Source organism: Micromys minutus (assembly GCF_963924665.1).
Source record: "Micromys minutus genome assembly, chromosome: 29".
Taxonomy (NCBI): domain Eukaryota; kingdom Metazoa; phylum Chordata; class Mammalia; order Rodentia; family Muridae; genus Micromys; species Micromys minutus.
Genome location: NC_137964.1, coordinates 13572558 through 13591440, shown reverse-complemented (window position 1 = coordinate 13591440; position 18883 = coordinate 13572558). Strand labels below are relative to the sequence as shown.

The window sequence follows — 18883 nt, the reverse complement described above, 5'->3', positions numbered from 1 at the left end:
TCTCTGCCTCCTAAGGGCTGGGATTAAAAGCATGTGCCACCATTCCCATCTTTAGATGGTATTTTTTAAAAATAATTTTATCACCTTTGTGTGTGTGTGTGTGTGTGTGTGTGTGTGTGTGTGTGTGTGTTTGAGAAAGAGTGAGAAAGAGCAAGAGCAAAAGTGCAGGTGCCATAGTGCAGGGTGTGAGTTCTACCATGTATGGGTCTGGGATTGAACTCGGGTCATCAGGCTTGACAGCCATCTTCTTTACCCACTGAACCATCTCACCAGCTCTGGTGTTTTATGTTTGTTTTTAGAAAAAGTCCCTGTATTTCAGGCGGCCTGGAATTCTCCATCCTCTTTTTTTTCCCCTCCTCCCATTAGAGCCTTCGGCAGTCACTCCACCATCCTCAGCACCGCCACACACACACACACACACACACACACACACACACACACACACACACACACAAGTGCCTGGTACTCACAGGAATCTTAGAAAAGCTGGTAGTACTTTCTAAACCCACCTGAACAAATTGGAGCTGCCCAGGGAGCTTGTGACATAGGCAGGAATGAACATCAGAGATGTCTGCAGATGAGGACCTGCAGGTTGGCTTAGCACTAGCATGACTTTATCTGGAATCTCCCTTGCTTGGGGCGTGACTCAGTGGTAGAGCACCAGCCTAGAATACCCCAGTGAGAGTCTGGGATGTGGCTCAATAGTATACCGTCTGCTTTGCGTGGTACCTAGGCGCCTGTCAGACTCTAAAAAGAAAAGCGGTTTTGTGGGACACACAGGCACAGAGGCTGGCTTGAGTGTGAGGAGGGAGTCTGCTAGACAAGGGAGAGCAGAGGGCCTGCGTCACCATCCTCCAGGCGTCTTTGGCCAGAGTTGGGGCATGCATACGTCCTCTGGGGCGTGCAGGTCTATCTCTGGGGAGTGGGAGTGCAGACAGGCATCACTGGGCCCTGTGCAGGACTGAGCCTGCAGGGCTCCCCAGGGTGTCCCTCTCTTGCTACTTAGGCTCAGTGTGTGGGTCAGTCCTTGAGGGAATGGGATTCTGCAGTCATTCGAGGACACTGAGGCAGAGTTTCAGCTTTGTTGAATTGCTGAGTCGAGGTAAATCTTTCTGTTTTGTTCTCTTTTCCTGTCTGCCCTCTTCCTCATCTCCTTTCCTTGTGTTTTTTTCCTCCCCATCCCCTCCCTGCTCCTTTACTCCTTCTCCCTGTCCCAAGTAAAAATTCATTCTTAGCCTAGCCTGGCCTAAAGTCTCCTGTGTAGCTCAGACTGCCTCACATTCTCAGCCCTTCAGCTCATGAGCCACTGGGGAGGCGACTCAGCAGAGCTCTGCCTGGGGACTCGGGATGAGTCAGACTTGGTCTTGGACTTTTTCTCCTCAGATTGGGCTCCTGTAGGTTGGGGCCTCTCCTCCCCATGTCCAGGGCTACAGACATTGCTAGGACTCTGGCAGGCCAGGCAGATGATGGAGGTCACTGGGCCATTGCTGCTGGGCAGGTGCTGCCTGTTGTTACTTTCTGGGTGGCAGGAGACAAGGGGAACTGGGCCAGCCTGCTGTGTTGGTTGGACAGCTTCAGAGCAAGCTGTCTGCCTCCCGGCATAATCACTGTGCTTCCCTGTCTCCTTAGTCCTTTTGGGGGCTGGGAGGGGCATCCTTTCACTTGCTCGAACCTATCCAGTCTGAATTAGCAAACGTTTACCCTTATCTTTTCAAACTAAAATATTACATGTATGTTTCGTACGTGTGGGTTGGTGTGTGTGGAGGTCAGAGGACAGCCTGTTGGAGTCAGTTCTCCCCTTCCACCACATAGGTCCTGGGAATTTCACTCCGGGCCCTCAGGCTTGGTGGCATGTTGCCAGCCTCCCATATCTGATTTATTCTGTGGCCTTCCTCAAGCGCTCTGCTCTGATGGGTTGTAGAGCCATGGGGCTTAACTAACCCTCTGGTCTCTTCCCCCAGCTGGCACTGGGAGAAATGCAAACATTTGGCCCCTTGTTCTCCCCAGGGGCTGTGGTAACAGGTTTTACAGCCAAGGGAGGGTCAGCAGCACTAGGTGAGAGTTTGCAGAGCTGTCTGGAGGGAGGCAGCAGTGGTCAGGCAGGGCCAGACTGAACAGAGCACATTCTGGGGGAGCCTGCTGCTAAGCCCCGACTGAGAGTGCCACCCCAGGCTTTTGTGGAAACTCGTACCCTTTCCATAGGTTTTTGTTCTCTAAAACACGTGTGGTCTCCTCACTCTGTGCTCAGTGAAACTGGCTGTGCCCCCTGGGAACATGCACTCCAGACAAAGCTGTGTCATTTGTAACTGAGCTTCTGGGTATAGCAACATTTCCTCGTAGCTGAAGTTTTATCCCTTTAAGCAGCAAAACACATGCTCTAATGAAGGTGCTGGAAAACTTTCCAAATGTGTCATGCTCACACCCATCGCTGTAAAGCCGGGCGGGACAACTTGCCCAGCATTTTGATGAAGGGTGGTGAGAGGGCTGGCAGCTTTGGAACATTAGCCAGGTGTGTCCAGCCTGTGCCCCACAGGCTTCATCTAGCTGAGGACAGTCACGAATGTGGCTTAACACATGATTGTATGTAAGAAGAGAGAGTGTATGTGTGCTGTGGACATGACATGGTTTATATGCACATAACCTACTCAGCTTGTTTTTTAAAAAAAAATATTTTTAATATGTGTATGTGATGTGTGTGTGTGTGTGTGTGTGTGTATGTGAGACCAGAAGAAGGTGTTGGATCCCCTGGGACTCGAGTTACAGATGGTTGTGAGTCACTTTGTGGGTGTTGGAAGTTAAATCTGGGTCCTCTGGAAGAGCAGCCATGCTCTTAACCATCCTCCCAGCCCCCGACTATAGTTTTTATATTAATCTTGTTGATGTATTTTTGTGTGTGTGCACAAGTATGCACTGGCTTACCACACTGTAAGGGTAGAGATGAGAGGATGGCTCTTGACGTTGCTTCTCCCCTTCCAATATGTGGGTGCTAAGGATCAGGCCAGGTCCTCAGGCTTTATCAATTAAGCCTTCTCACCCTGCCCCCCATCTTCCTCAATCCCCACTCCCCCCTTTTTTTTTGAGACAGGATTTTGCAGTGTAGTCAGCTGCCTTGTATGTAACTCAAGTTAGCTTGAACTCACAGTCCTCCTCAGTCTCCAGACTGTTGGAATCACAGGCATGAGCCACCACACCCAGCAGCATCTGCTGTGTTCTCGCTGCTGCTCTGAGGGGCCCCCCTTCCCCACTGCCACTGCCCTGGGAGTCTGGCCGCCCTGCCTGTGTGGTTAGAACGGATGCTCTGCGGTGTTCCCGTTTGTGCCATGTGTCCTTGGGGCAGCCACTGTCCTGTTAGAGATTATGTTGCAGGTCCAGGGTTTTTCCTTTTATTAAATTTTATTTAATTAACTTCTGATTTTTTTGAGGCAGGGATCTCACTGTGTAGCTCCGGCTGTCTTGGATTGCATTTATTTACAGAGTTCACCTGCCTCTGCCTCCTGAGGGCTGAGGTGAAAGGCGCGTACTACCATGCTCAGCTGCTTTAAAATACTTCTTATTACATTCATGTGTGTGTCCACATGCACACATGCACAGGCATACATTGTGCCATGACACATGTGTGCAGGTCAGAGGGCAACGTGTAGACATCGGTTCTCTCCTCCCACCATTCCCCGGAGGCAAGGCTCCCTCCCTTGCTAAGGCACCTTGCTGGCCCCTGAATTCTCCTTTTTCTCCAATGCTGCTGTGGATCTTTCAGTTCAGTGAGGGGTCTGGGGCCGGCTTTGTCTTTTTCTGCACCTGGAAGACATGAGGGGTCTTGAGATTTTTATATTGGGCTTTGTATTCGTCACCCTATGGAAGCACTGGGATGGGACCTGGCATGCCACTCTGTAGTGTCACCTCAGAGACTGCCACTGTTGTTCTGTCCAAATTGGAGCTGAATGTAGCACAAGTCCAGGGTGGGGGATGGGGCGACATTGGATTTCCTTTGACTTGAGCCTCGTTCTGCCTGTATGGAACAGTGAAAGTCAGGATGGGGAGGAGGCTCTGAGATTAAAGCTCTTGGTTATTCAGTGTAAAGATGGGGAGTTCAAAGCCCCTGAAAACCACAAATGCCTGCTAGGTGTGGCTCTCCTGGAATTTCATCCTCAGAGCCAGGTGAGGTGGCTGGCAAGCAGCCATGTCGGTGAACTCTGGGTTTGATTGAGAGATCCTTCCTCAATGAATAAGGTAAAACAATTGAGCTTGATGTTGGACACAATGTCCGAATGCCTCCACATACATACAAAAACACACCTGCACACATGTGCACATCACACAGAATCACAGTCCTTGTCTCTTATTCTCAGCTGCATTTGTTATGGAGTCCAGCTTTCTCTCCCCATTCATGTGTCTTTCTGGTGAGGGGAGACCTGGGAATGGGGAAGTAGCCAGGGACCCCATCTCTGTGTGGCCGTGGGCTTTCTCCCTAGACAACCTTATGTTGGGAAGCTGCAGAACCAAACTTTGGTTTTTCTGGCACTGTTGGTTCTGGGCTCAAGTTCATTGCTCCCTGGAGAGGTAAAGTGGGTGAAGGCCATGGTTGTTGTGTTTGTTTAGTTTTGTCCTTTCAAGCAAGGTCTTGCTATGTGACCCTTCCTGGCTTGGAATTTACTATGTATGTCTTGTCTCAACCGTTGGGCCGTCTGCCTGCCTCTCTGGTGCTGCCTGGAATGCTGGGTTTGCAGGTGTATGGCATCATGCTGGGCTGAGTGCCCTCACTTACACATGGAGCATCTGAGTGGCTCCCACCACAGATGAACCTCTTGAGAGGGTCAGGGGAGAGATGTGGGCAGCAGCCTGCCTTACGTGCTGAGTTCAAGAACAGCCTGGGATATGTATGAGACTACCCAAAGAGGGGCACATGGGCCCTGGGCTATAGCTAAATTAGCGGAGTATTGCCTAGAGAGTCCTGGCTTTAATCTATCGATGAGTAAATGGGGTGTGGTAGTGTACACCTGTAATTTCAACACTCCAGAGTTTGGAGGCTGGAGTTGAGGGTCATCTTCAGCTACTCTGTGAGTTCTAGTCCAGCCTTGACTGCATGTTACTGTAGCTGAAGGAAGAAAGAAGGGAAGGGGCAGAAGCAGGCTTAGGGAGGGATGGAGCTTTCAAGCTGGGTAGCATCAATAGCCGAGCTCTGACTTTATCGGCGCACCCATAATGTTCTCAGCCTCACCTTCTTTAGGGCTGAGAATAGAGGGGACAGGAAGCCTCACCACATGAGGTTATCTTATTTGTAGAGAACATTCAAGAAACTCAAAACAAGGTGTTTTTCCAGACAGGGTTTTACTGTGTAACTTTGACCGTCATGGAACTTTGTAGACCAGCTGACCTCAGACTCAGAGATCCACCTGCCTCTGCCTCCCAAGTGCTGGGACTAAAGGCTGTACCATCACTGCCTAGCAAATAAAACCCACATTATCACTCAGGCCAATCCTGGGGCAATGCTGTTTCAGGCCCTGCAGGAGGCCCTCCCTTACGCCCAGTTCCAGTTGGGTGTGTGGCTTCCCAGCTGGATGAGATCACCAGCTGCCTGCAGCTTCCACACTCCACTCTGATCTGTGGCTGGCTGTGTGGCAAGTCTGGGGCAGACCCTGGAGGCAGTGGCTGGTATGCCCGTAGCTGTGCAGGAGCCAGATAGTGCCTATTCTCGATGCCGAGTGCCTTCCGTGTTCTGGCCCTGAGGAGTGCTCTGTGTGGGACCGCATGTGAAGGTTTTGTAATCTTTACATTTCATCATCAGAATGGGCAGGGATACATGAAGGACCCAGAAGGGCCTCGGGTGGGAAGGAGGAGCTAGTAGGAATTCAGGCCCTTAGCCAACTGTTCTTGAAGTAGAGTTCTGCCAGAAACCAGAATGTCTTGCATGTGGTGTTCCTGTGTGATGTATTCTAAGGATTGTTCTAGGGATTGAACCCAGGGCCTCACCCATGTTGGGCAAGACTCTACCACTGAGCTACAAACATGAGTCTTTTACATTTATGTATTTTGTGTGTGTGTGAATGCATTTGTACACATACCCTTGTATCTGCTGATTCATGTGCACTTCAGGAGTGAGTTCTCTTTCTCTACCACATCAGTTCCAAGGTTTGACCTCGTCAGCAAGTGCCTGTCCCCACTGAGCCATCTCACCAGCACCCCAAGTTCTCTTTTTACTTTGAAACAAGGTCTCAGCAAGCTGCCCAGGCAGACCGTAAACCTCCTTGTATAACTCAGGCTGGTGTTGAGCTTGGTGACTTTGGCTGGCCTGGAACTTGCTACATAGACCAGCCTCATACAGAGATCCACCTGCCTCTGCCTCTTCCTACTTGTTCTTTCTTTTTCTTTTCTTTTCTTTTTTTTTTTTTTTTTTTTTTGAGATGGGGTCTCTCATTGAACCTGGAGCTCACTAGACTGGCTGGCCTGGAAGCCCTGAGGATACAGAACTGCCTGTGACTTCAGGTTCCTCTTGGGGCCTCTGTGCACAAGCGTACGCACACACATACACACTTTCAAGATATGACTATACATACCCACACACATGCATAACACATGCATACAGTTAATACTAAACTCTTTAAAATTTTTATTTTTGTGGCTAGAACTCAGAGTTTGCCTTACACACAGGATAAGCACTCAAATCCATAAGCTTCATTTTGGTAGGAATTCCACGGAAATAGCGTCGGAACTTTCTGGTTGCATAGTGTACGATACTGACTTTGCCATTGCTGCCAGTGTTGGTGGTCTCTATTACTTGTTAAAATGACCCGCCTGCTGCACTCTGTGTGGGCAGGCTTTCCTGTTTTATTTCTGTTTCTGTCTTTTTGAGATGTAGGCTGAACTGGCCCCTGGGTGCCTCTGAACTCATTATATAGACCAGGCTGGCCCTTTGAGTGTGCCATGATGCTTAGCCCAGAGCCTTCCTTAAATTTCTTTTGCATGTATTTATTAGTGTGTAGGGGGCACAGGTGCCACAGCCCACAGGGGGTAGTTTGCAGGAACTGGTTTTCTGCTTCCACTCTGGGTTCTGGGAATTAAACTCAGAGTGGGCGGCTCTGTGATAGGAAGTGCACACAAAGGGTTGCGCCATCTCATTGGCCCTAATGCTCCGTGCTTCTGTGTGTGTGTGTGTCCCCTATGAAAGTGACAGTGACAGAATGCCTTTTTAACATCCACATGAAACCTGGTTGAACGCCTTATCTTCAGAATTTGTGAACCCCCTGGGGAAACAGCACTCAGCCTCCACCCACAGGCTGCTCAGAGAGTGCGGCTGGGGAGCCTCCCAGGCCTGCTGTGGCACCGCTCACTGAGTTTGCTCTCTTCTCTCCTCAAGTGCCTCCTTCCCCAGCGGTCCCTCCTCCAGCAACCCAGGGAGCGCCCCCACCACTGTGCCCGTGCAGATGCCAAAGCCCAGCAGGGTCCAGCAGGCGCTTGCAGGTAAGCAGTCCTAATAGACTGTGACCCAGGCTTACTGGGGAGGGAGTGGCGGAGTGAAGGCCCCATCTCCCTTTGAATCCTCGGGGGAAATCCAAAGTAACTTCTTGAGGATCAGTGCCTCTTTTGGGTGATTGGTATATCCCACCACCCCCTCAGGGAGCAAGTCTAGGAGCCTCTCTAGCCCTGGGTGTGTCAGGCCTGGTGGAAACCTTTCTAGCATTTACATCCAGTTGAACTGTAGTTGGAACATTTCCTTACAGGGCCCTGAAGGGAGTCATGAGACCTTTTGGCCCCAGTTAGGTCTTATGTGTGTGTGTGTTTTATGATTTGTTTATTGTGTACATGTACGTACCAGAACGATGTATGTGAGTACAGATTCCTGAAAAGGCCAGAAGAGGGCATCAGATTTCTTATAACTAGAAACGCAGACACTTACAAGCTTCCTGGTTTGAGTGCTGGGAACCGAACCTGCAAGAACAGTGAGTGTTTTTAACTGTTTAGCTGTCTCTCCAGCCCCTAGGTCTGGGCATTTTGTTTTGGTTTTTGTGTCTTGTGAGTGTGCATGCAGGTGGACCCAGAGGACCTCCTCGGCAGCCAGTCACCTGGTGTTTTAAATTAGTCTCTCATTGGCCGGGGACTCACAGGTTCTCCTAGGCTGGCTGACTACCCAGCCAACTAGCTCCAGGGATCTGATTGCCCCTGCAACTACAAATGAACACCACTGGCCCTAGCTTTTTCTATGTGGGCTAGCTTCTTCCCAGGCCTTAAAAGCTCTAAAAATTATATTTATTTGTGTGTAGGAGTGGTGGTGGACAGGCTGTGGGAGGTCAGAACAGCCTGTAGGGGTCAGTTTTCTCCTATCATGTCCCAGGGATCAGACTCAAGTCGTTGGGCTTTGATGAAGTACCTTGTCCTACCAGCCATCTCACTAGCCTCCTGGGTCTCCCCCCCCCTTTTTTTTTTTTTTTTTAGTTTTTGAGACGGAATTTTTTTTGTGTATCCCCAGGCTATCTTAGAACTCACTCTGTAGGCCAGGCTGGCCTGGAACTCAGAGATCACCTACCTCTGCCTTCCAAGTACTGGGATTAAAGGCCTGCGTGCCCAGGCTGGTGGCAGATGGCTGTCCATTCTCGGAGAGCTGCCTTCAGAGGAAGTGTGGGTGCCCTTGGCTCTGGGAGAGACTGAAGATCTCTGTAACCGTGCTAGTACTTTATCAGGCCTTCTTTGTGGGGAGCCACTGAGATCATTTGTCATTTCTGGGGTGTGTGGAAGACAGGCTGGAGATGACTCAGCAGTTAAGAGCACCTGGGCTTGGCTCCCAGCACCCCCGAGACAGGTAAACAGCCCTTGAGACTGTAGTTCCAGCATTCTCTCTGACCTCTGTGGGCACCAGGCACACACATGGAAATGCACATCTGTGCAGGCAGGCTCTCATACACTGCAAATACACTGCATACACACTGGCAGCTCAGGAATGCCTGTGACCCCAGCACCCACTCTGGCCTCTGTAGGCACAAAGAGACACTTAATTAAAAAGAAATATTATTTTATTTTTTGAAAAAATTACTTATTTTTGAAGCAGGGTCTTACTACGTAGCTAGCCTTGAACTCACAGAGTTCAAGCTTCTGCCTCCCGAGTACTATGGTTAAGGGGATACGCCACCATACTTGGCAAGAAAAAAATATTTTAGATGAAGACAGAACAGTGCAATGGCTCTTGGTCCTTTACAGCTGATACAGGGGAATTAGACAGCTGAGGCTGTGTTCACAGTAAGTAGGTCCCTTGGATAGTTGCACTGGGTGGTTAGATGTTGTAAGCTTGTGGGCAGGGAATTCACATGCAGCCTGGCCTCCCCTCACACCTAGGTAAAGTCTATCTCAGCAAGGTGCAGGAGGAGGTTTAGATTCAACTATTTGGAAGGAAGAACCTTTCAACGTGGCATCCGGAGAGGTCGTGTTAGGTAGGAAAGGGTCACCCTGCAGGGCTGGCTGCTGGACAGTGCGGAACCACGGCAGTGATGAACAGCGTGGTCCTTGGTGTTCCTGTTTCATCATTACGTAACTTTGAAGTGGGAACTCTTTGTTTTTGAAACAGCATCATACAGCACAGGCTAGCCTCAGTGTTGTCTCAGTATAGCTGAGGATGAGCATGAACGCCCAATCTTCCCGCCTCCATCTCTTAAGTCTGGAATTAGAGGGCTGCACCATCATGGCCAGCTTATGCAGTGTCATGCACCCTGCCATCTGAGCCGCATCCCCACACAGAGCTCACTCTTTATTCCTACGTAGGTTCTTGTGTGACTGGAGTGGCAGGGCTGGACACAGTGTCAGAGGGGCAGGAATCATGAGCCGTTCCTGGGGCTGATGGTGGTGGTCCAGGGGATCTCTGTGCTCCTCTGACCACGCCTCCTGCACAGATAGACTGTCTGGGATGCCGGGCGGACAAGAGTGGGTCAGAAGCATCTTTATCCTGTGGGGCTCATGCTGAGGTAATGATACCAGAAAACAAGCCTGAGGGGTTTCACATAGCTAGGTGGAGAAGCTAGGTGGTGGTGAGGTGGGTTCTCTGCCAGCGTGCACAGTGATGCCCACCAGCTGAGAGCACACCTGCTCAGCCCCTGGGATGTGAGGGACGCACCACTGTGTTGTGTGTGACTAAGTACCTGGCCTGAGACCCAAGTATGAAGTGCTTTTATTTGAATGTATGGATCCACGGGTACAGTTCTCACGGCAGGTGTATAGTAGGGATACGTGAGGCGTCCACTCACATTGCACACTGTCAGGAGGCAGAGCTCTCTGAAGAAAAGCTAATCCATCTCTTCCCTTTTGTCTTTCTGCCATTTGCACCCCTTGTCCGATTGCCACAAAACCCCATTTCCTGTGGCAACTACATTTGTGCCTAGGAACATACTTAGAGTGGAGTGCCCTGCTCTGGTGCCCCACCCAGTAGGTGCTCCACCCTCCTAGTGAGAGGCCGTCACACAGTCCCCAGCCTGCCTCTGCTGTGCTGCCCAGGTAGTGCTGGCCTCTGCTTCTGTGCCCAGCACAGCCTGCTCATTACCTAGTTGAGAGCGGTGGCTCTGGCTGCTTCTCAGCTCTTCTCTAGTTCAGCCTATCCTTAACAGGAATGGGGTGTGTAGGGGCTGCGCCAGCTCTGGAGGCCTGTTCAGAGGACCAGGGAAGCTGCTGTCAAGGTGGCTAAGAAGCCAAGGCATCCATTCCTTGAAGGAGGGCCTTTGGAATGAGACTAAGATCTGGGAGAACTTGTATGTGTTTCTGATTCTTTTTGGGGGGTGGGGGGTGGGGTGCAGTGTGGCAGGGACCAGGACCTCCAGCAAGAGAACAAACATTCTTTCCCAGGAAGTGTCAGGTTACTGGAGAATGCAGAGAGGGGACATCCTCAGGGGAGTGTCCATCTAGGGAAAGTGTGGGTCCCAGTGGGGTAGTCCTGTGGAGACAGGAGCCCGGCCAGGGTCAGCATCAGTTCCTTTTGCCAATTTTTTCCAGTAGATGAAAGAAGCCACAGTTGGGGACTCCGGGGTTGCTTTGGAGCAGTGCCACTTGTGCAGTGTCACTAAAGCTGTGTGTAGTTACTTTACCCCTTCTTGTGACAGAATACCAGACAGAAAGAGCTAGGAGGAGAGGAAGGAAGAATCAGGTTTGTTTTGTCTCGGTCTGAGGACGTGGTGGGAAGGCAGCTGGTCACATCACATCCGAGTCTGGAAGCCAGAGAGAGGAGTACCGGCAGCCTGGCTTGCTTCCCTCTGTCAGTCAGACAACAGCCCAGGGGCAGAGGAGCCCGCAGTCAGAGGCTCTTTGCCTCAGTTAATCCAGTTAATCTGGAGACTCATGGATGTGTTCGGAGGCATGTCTCCTGGTGGTTCTAGAGCCTGTCAGGTTGACACAGTGTTAGCCATGGTCACACACAGTCCAGAAGGGCTGAGGGCAGCTGGTGGGTAGCATCTCACTAGAAGCCAAAGGGCACAGCGAGGCCAAGTGGCTCTAGCAAAGGATCAAGGGAAGGCCCGGCTCTTGGAGCCAGCACTCCTGGGACTGTCCCTGTTGCCACAGCTTGGCTGCACCCTGCCCCCTGCCACGTTCCTGTCTTTTCCTTCCCTGCACCTGGCATGGGAGACACCACTCAGGAGGCCCCTGGGCTGTTCTGCCCTTGCCACCATCCTGTCCCCTACTTTGTCCCTACAGACTGTGGGCACAGGCTTGGCAGTTGCTTATGCAGACTCCTGGGGAACGTGGAGTCCAGGTTCTCTGGCGTCTGGGCTGGAGCACTGCATTGCTGGTCTGGGGAGGCACTGGTACCCTTCCAGTGATCAGAAGGAGATTTTGGTCTTGACGGCCAACCACAATGTCACCACTTCACTCTCAGCAGGGTCGTGAACACCGAGTGTGAAATGCCTCCTTCTAACGTTTGTCCCCTCTGCATGTCTGATCTCGCACCCGTGCAGGCATGACGAGTGTGCTGTCAGCCATTGGACTCCCTGTGTGTCTTAGCCGTGCACCCCGGCCCACCGGCCCTCCTGCCTCCCGTCCGGCCTCTAAAAGTCACAGCTCAGTTAAGAGGCTGAGGAAAATGTCCGTAAAAGGTAGTTCTGGTTCACACACACTCTCTAGCCCTGCTCAGCTTCCTCCAAATCTTGCTGCCTGGACTCTCTTCTTTGCCCACCATGGCCCTTTTCTCCTCCTGCATCTCTTCTCCCTGCCCTGTCTGCCAGCACAGGTGGCTACTGGCATTTCTCAGTTGGCATTGTCGGGTAATGGGCTTGTCACTGAGGACACGGAACTTTGCAGTGTTTGCTGCAGATTGTGATCCTGCTGTCTCTTCAGGGGGCCTCACCAACCTTGAACTTTGATCGTCTTGCTGGCATCTCCCACCACGTCCAGTTCATGTAGCGTTGAGTATGGAACCCAGGGAGGGCTCTATGCATGCCAGGCAAGCAGTCTGCCCGCCAAGCTGAAAGTCCTAGTTGTCTGCACACACTTGAATTCTGCTTCTGTGGAGGCAGATCTGTGAACTGCACAGGCTGGCAGCTTCTTAGTGTACCCCATTTGGGAAGGATCCAGACACTTGGCCTTCTTGGGTGTAGGTGCCTCTCCTGGCATCGATGTGGCTGGCCTGCCCACTATGGGAAATGCTGGTAACCGAAGCTCCTTTCAGCTCTTGAAAGCTGTGTGGGCAAGTGGGCAGCAACATGCTTAGCTGGTCTCAAACAGAGGGAGATGAGGTGCTGGAAGAGGGTTCCCAAGACTTCTGAAGCCACAGATCAGTTTTTGAAACAAACTATTGCTGTTTTCCCAAGACTACTTCAAGACATTGCACCACCAGGCCTGACTGACTGGGCTCGTGTAAGGCTCCCAGATCCCTCCTGTGGAAGCTACAGTGCTGTTGACCTTTTTGTTTGGTTTCTTTACCAGTGGTCATAGTGTGAATGTTTGCAGGGATTGCGAGAGGTAGAGGTGTGTGTCTGTGTCTGTGTGTCTGTCTGTGTCTTTGATGAGTATAAGCCAAATGAAGTGTATATAGTACCCTCTGCTGGTTTGTACATCTCCCCAGGAGCTAACAGCTGACACCTCCTATCAGTTGACAAATTCTAGGGTTTCTGAGGTGGTCAGATTTGGTCATAACATATGAATTAGACAAGCCCTATGTCCCCTGATTCCAGCTTCTACACTAAACCACCTTGCCATGTGGCTGTCACCTGCTTCTCTGCACTGGAGGAGTCCTGTGGTCCGACTCTCAGGTTATAAATCTGCGGCCTTGGGCTGAGGGCTTCAAGATGGCCTCTGGCAACAGTGGAGCCCTGGTGGGGTGGCTGCTTCATCCCTACATTATTCTCCCCGGTCCCTTTCTGCCCCTTCTCTAGCTCGGCTGAGACTCTGAGAACTTGCTGCTTACTCTGTTCTGACTCTTTTGCTCCTTGGAGAGTTCTGGTCCCTAGCTCAGGGACCCTAAGCCCCATGCACAACCAGCCACTTCCAGGATCCCTCAGTTTCTGAGCCCAGTGAGCTTGTGACCCAGATCCTCCAGTCCCAAGGTGGGAGTGAGGTATGACAGCATTCTCAGTGCACACAGATGCTCACGTTGCCCCTCCCATGCCCGCTAGACTGGAAACTACCTCTCACTGACATTTCTACGGAAGTGTTGACAGTTGGACAGGCAGCATCACCTCCTGGGGTCTTTGACACCTCTGGGGTGCTTTCCTCGGGGACATTGCTCAGGGGTACATGCTGGTCTGTTATGGATCCTCTGCTTCTGTGAACCTCCCTTTTGGACCAGACTGTCTGTAAGCAGGTAGCTGGGTCAGGTATTGGCATCCTGTGCCTGTGCGGAGGCTGCCCTGTCTCTCAAGCTAACTCTCCTGTCTCAGCCCTGCTAACCTTTCCTCCTCGAAGCCGGAACTTCTGCCTGCCTGCCTACTTCCTTCCTCCCCCAGCATTGCTGTCCCCTCTTGCATGCCCGGGACGGCACTCACATCCCGCTCTCTTCCAGAAGGGGCGCCTAAGCCCGAGCCGGAGCAGGTGATCAGAAAGTACACTGAGGAACTGAAAGTGGCCCCTGAAGAGGTATGTGTCCTAGGAGGAGGGTCTTCGAGGGGCTCACACTGGTTCCGGCCACTCATCGATAGATAGACATCACTAAGAAGAGGTGGCCAGAGCCCACTCTCACCTCATGGCCAAGCTGAGGTCTTGAGCAGTGTGTTTTCCCCTCAGGCCTGTCGGGAAGGCATGCCTGTCTGACTCTGCTCAGGCCAGCTTTGTGAAGGAGCAAGGTGCCCTTGTCTAAGGGACACCCCTTCCCCTCTGGCTCTTGTCTCTAGTAAGAACCATTGGATTGTTCTTTTTGCCTTGTGGCCTGTGGTTTTTGGTCACCTTTTAAAGGACATACCTGTGTGGTCCTATCCTATTCTAGAATAGTCTCTGGGTTGACTTGATGGCCTAGTGTCCCCTTCTTCTGACCGACCCAGGATTTTCTCCCTCTCACTGGATCGCTGTGACCCGTACAGTGGGTGCATGGTGGCAAGTGTGTGCTGTGTGCCCCCTGCAGGACTGCATCATCTGTATGGAAAAACTGTCTGTGGCCTCCGGGTACAGTGACGTGACTGACAGCAAGGCCCTCGGGCCCATGGTCGTGGGTCGCCTCACCAAGTGCAGCCATGCCTTCCACCTGCTGTGCCTGCTGGCCATGTATTGCAACGGGAACAAGGTACCACAATCGGTCTGGGTGGGGCTGCAAGGACCTGTCCCCATGGCCCCTTTTAAACCTACCGCCTCAATATGGTGTCATATACCTGTGTACTTTGGAAGTTGAGGCAGTAGGAACATTAAGTTCTAAGACAACCTGAGCTATAGAGAGAGACCCTGCCTCGAGAAAACAAAGAAGTAGCCAAGATATCTCTGGTGCTAGTTCGGCAGCAGGCTGAAGGGCAGCTGCTCAGCCATGGGGTGACAAGGCTTGGGATTGCTCCTGACTAGACCATACAGACCTAGGCTAGGGGCCTGGCTCACTGGTAGAGCACTTGCCCTGGGTTCTACTCACAGCATCAGAAAAAGATGTTTCAGGCTGGAGAGATGGCTCAGTGGTTAAGAGCACTGACTGCTCTTCCAGAGGTCCTGAGTTCAAATCCCAGCAATCACATAGTTGCTCACAACCATCTGTAATGAGATCTGATACCTCTTCTGGTGTATCTGAAGACAGCTACAGTGTACTCACATATAATAAATAAATAAAAATTTTTAAAAAGAAAAGAAGAAGATGTTTCTGAGTGTGCATCTGGGTCCCTGAGCCTCACCCAAGCTTTAGGAACATGTCCGACAGGACTAAGTACATGGTCCCTCCAGCTGGCTTGTGGGCTTTAGGGCTGTCTCCTACACACTGCTTCTTCCATGGATGTCACTTGCACATACCTTGAATGAGAGTCCTGAGTAGTAAGCCATGCGAGGATGAAAAGGCTCAGGACCACTCACATGGACACCTGCTTTCTTAGCACTCAGGAGGTTCATGCAAGAGGCTCGGGTGCAAGGCTAGCCTGGCCTGCGTTCAGACTGCCTCAGACAGACGAACAGGGCAGGCTTGTAAAGGAGCTTCCAGAACAAGTCTAATCCCCTTAGTCCATGTAAAGATGGAAGGACAGAGCCATAAAGTTGTCCGCTGACCTCTACACGCACATGCACACGCAGAAACACACATTAATAAAGAAGCAGCTAAATCAAATGGACAAAACCACTGCATCTGTCTAGGGTCCACTCCTCACTGCAGGCTGCCTGCGTCCTCACACAGGGAGAGGCCTCAGGCCCTCGGCAGCTGACACAGCTGCTGTCCTGTGCAGTTTAGTCAGGCTGGGCATGTAGGGGTGGGAACTAAGTCACACAGTAGTCATTGAGGCCCACTTCCTTGTCCCTTCTGACAGCCATGTGCAAAGAGGTCTGTCTGTCCAAGTGACTAAGTGGGACTTGACCCTCATTTTCCTGCCACGTGCTGGTCTGCTGGTGTCTTACCAGTTGAATGGGACTTCGTACACAGTGTAGCCTACAGTGCACCACTAAGGTCCAGGTTCCTTGAGGAGAGGCTGCTTGGGGTCAGAGTCAACCGTGCTGACCTCTCCTGCCATCTGAATGTGGCTCTCCTGTGGACTTGGCTCATTCTGTCTCATCCACCTTCTCTAGGACGGGAGTCTACAGTGTCCGTCCTGCAAAACCATCTATGGGGAGAAGACTGGAACGCAGCCGTGGGGGAAGATGGAGGTGTTCAGATTCCACATGTCCCTCCCAGGCCACGAAGACTGCGGGACTATACTCATTGTTTACAATATCCCCCATGGCATCCAGGTGAGGGGCCTGGCCAGACTCCCCATTCCTGAGCGCCCCTCTTCCCGCCCAGCGTGCTCTCACCATCTGCTCCCGATACAGGGTCAGGATAACCCTGCCTGGAGGAGTGCTGGGGTGTTGAGTAATGGAAGAAGTCCTTAGGCCCCTCTCTGACTGAACAAACTCTCCCATAGGAGGAGTCAGCTGAGCTCGTGTGGTCTGTACAGATCAAGCTTAAAACATAAAGAGCATTGTGTTGGGGCCGGAGAATCGGGGCCCCACGAGTGTGCTGTGTAGGTGGTGGGGTACAGGGCAGGAAGGCTGAAGAGTGGGGCAGGCCTGTTGTTCCTAAGGGACTCAATTCCGAGGCTCCGTGTGAGAAACGCGATCCAGGGGGTCTTGAGGAAAGGTAGGCAGAGCAGGCATGCCCGCCCTCACCTCTGGTAGATTCAGAGTCTAGGGCAGAGGAGGTTGCCGGGCCAGCCGCAGTAGTAGGTTGAATGACTGTGAGTCCTGGCACAGGAGTGGGCCCAGCTTAGAAGGCTAGGCTATGGCCAGCCACAGGTCTGCCATCACATTGTCACATTCCTCTCACAGGGACCCGAGCACCCCAGCCCTGGGAAACCATTCACTGCCCGAGGCTTTCCCCGGCAGTGCTACCTGCCAGATAGCCCCCAGGGCCGCAAGGTAAGTCCCCACCCCTACACCGTTTGTTTCCCCTCACCAGGGACCCACCATGTTTGGGGAGATTTGGCCTAAACAGCAACTACAGAGAGGACAGCCAGGCTCCAATGCTGGGTCAGCATGGTGAGCGGACACAGGAAACACTAGGGACACCTGCCAGCGTGGGACTTCAGCAAGGACTTAGAGTTGAGGAAGAGGCCTTATAGAATAGCTGACTTGTGAGCTTGGATATAGGCCTGGGGAAGGGCAGGGCCCAAACCACAAGGATGAGGAGGCTCCAGCCCTGCCACAGGTCAGGCATTCTGAGACCACAGCAAGGGTAGCTCTCCTGGCTGCTCGGTGTGGAGTGCTTGCCTGGTGTACACAGATCTCCATAAACCGAGCACAGTGGCACATTTCTACAATCCCAGTACTTGGGGGGTGAAGGCAGAAGCATCAAGACTTCAAAGCCATCCTCAGCAAGGCCCTAACCCCTCAAAAAATAAAGCCCAGTGCTCGCTCCGGAAGCACATAGAGTAACATTGGAACGATACAGAGAAGATTAGCATGGCCCCTGCGCAAACATGACACGCAAACTCATGAAGGGTTCCGTGTTCATAAAAAATTAATAAAGTATAAACTCTTCCAGCTACTGTGTGATGAGCTGGACTTGGGTTTTTTTTTTTTCTTTTATTTGGGGTATGGGACCATAAGGGCTGTGCATGGCTTTCATGTGGAAATGGTAAGACAGCTCTGGAGTCCTTTCCCTCACCATTTTGTGGTCTGAGCATCCAGCTTGTTCATCAGGTTTGTGTAACCCACTGTGCCATCTTGCTGGCCTTATCTCTGTCCCTTCTGAGGTGGCATTCCCAGATAACTGCTCCACCACTGAGGTCCACTCTTTGCCTCAAGCTGTGTGTGGAGGAGCAGGAGGCCTGCGGGGGAGAGAGGGAGGCTGCTGGTCTAGTCAGATCTGCAGGGAAGGCCGGCTCGGGTAAAACCAAGGTGGAGAGGGCTGGGCTGGGTCAAGGCTGGTGAGAAGTGTCAGTACCTGATCCTGCACAGGTCCACCTCATGCCAAGCGCAGTGTGGCAGAGCAGAGCCCTAGTGGCTGTCAAAGGAATGTCCTTCCCTCTTTCCGGCAGGTCCTGGAGCTCCTGAAGGTGGCCTGGAAGAGACGACTCATCTTTACTGTGGGGACGTCCAGCACCACGGGAGAGACCGACACTGTAGTGTGGAACGAGATCCACCACAAGACTGAGATGGACCGAAATGTGACCGGCCATGGCTATCCAGACCCCAACTACCTGCAGAATGTCCTGGCCGAGCTAGCTGCCCAGGGAGTGACCGAAGACTGCCTGGAACAGCAGTGACCCTTCAGGCCCGCCTCTGGGGTGGGCAGGAGGGTGTGCCTTTGCTGAGAGGCAAGAGTGTTTGTTGGGTTTGTGTAGCCCACTGGGGTTGCACCTCCTCCTAAAGTTTGGGCTTCTCTTTGCCACCATCCTGTCTGGGTTGGGGTCTGCCTGGAGAATGGGCACCCTTGGTATTGTACTTGTGGAAGCTTAAGCTGGAGCTACCTCAGTGCAGGGATGGGAACGGCCCTTCCAGCCTCGGGTGGGCTGGTGACCCAGCAAGGGGTGAACAGGGACTACCATACTCCCAGCTTCTGGTCAGCTTCTCATACCTCAGATTTTATTTGCAATAAAGACCCTATAGCCAACATGCATCTGTGGAGAGGTGTGTGTATGCGCGAACATGTGTGTATCTGATGACGCATGAGCTCCTGTGGTGGAGCAAGAGCCATCTTCGTTGATACTTATTCAACTCAGGAAGCGAGGACAAAGGCACATGTATGCTCCTTGCTGTGAGGTCCCTAGCATGGTGGTCCTGTCACAGCAGCCACCCCTTATTCTTATATAGTGTCCTTTCCTAAGTGCTCTTCACA

At 52.0% G+C, this 18883-nt stretch overlaps 1 protein-coding gene across 3 annotated transcripts in view; it reads left to right on the top strand.

Annotated features, from left to right (window-relative positions):
* The window catches only part of DTX2 (deltex E3 ubiquitin ligase 2), a 36555-nt gene extending 17895 nt beyond the window's left edge, over positions 1-18660 (top strand). For 2 of the 3 annotated variants that reach the window (XM_080940720.1, XM_080940721.1), the window contains exons 5-11: positions 7352-7455; positions 11919-12056; positions 13961-14034; positions 14516-14674; positions 16135-16296; positions 16873-16962; positions 18084-18660. In XM_080940720.1, the coding sequence (XP_080796846.1) occupies positions 7352-7455; positions 11919-12056; positions 13961-14034; positions 14516-14674; positions 16135-16296; positions 16873-16962; positions 18084-18311 (955 nt within the window). In that variant the 3' untranslated portion in view covers positions 18312-18660. The remainder of the gene's footprint in view (positions 1-7351; positions 7456-11918; positions 12057-13960; positions 14035-14515; positions 14675-16134; positions 16297-16872; positions 16963-18083) is intronic. The other variant, XM_080940722.1, reaches the window with a different exon arrangement.
* Positions 18661-18883: the final 223 nt, after the last annotated feature.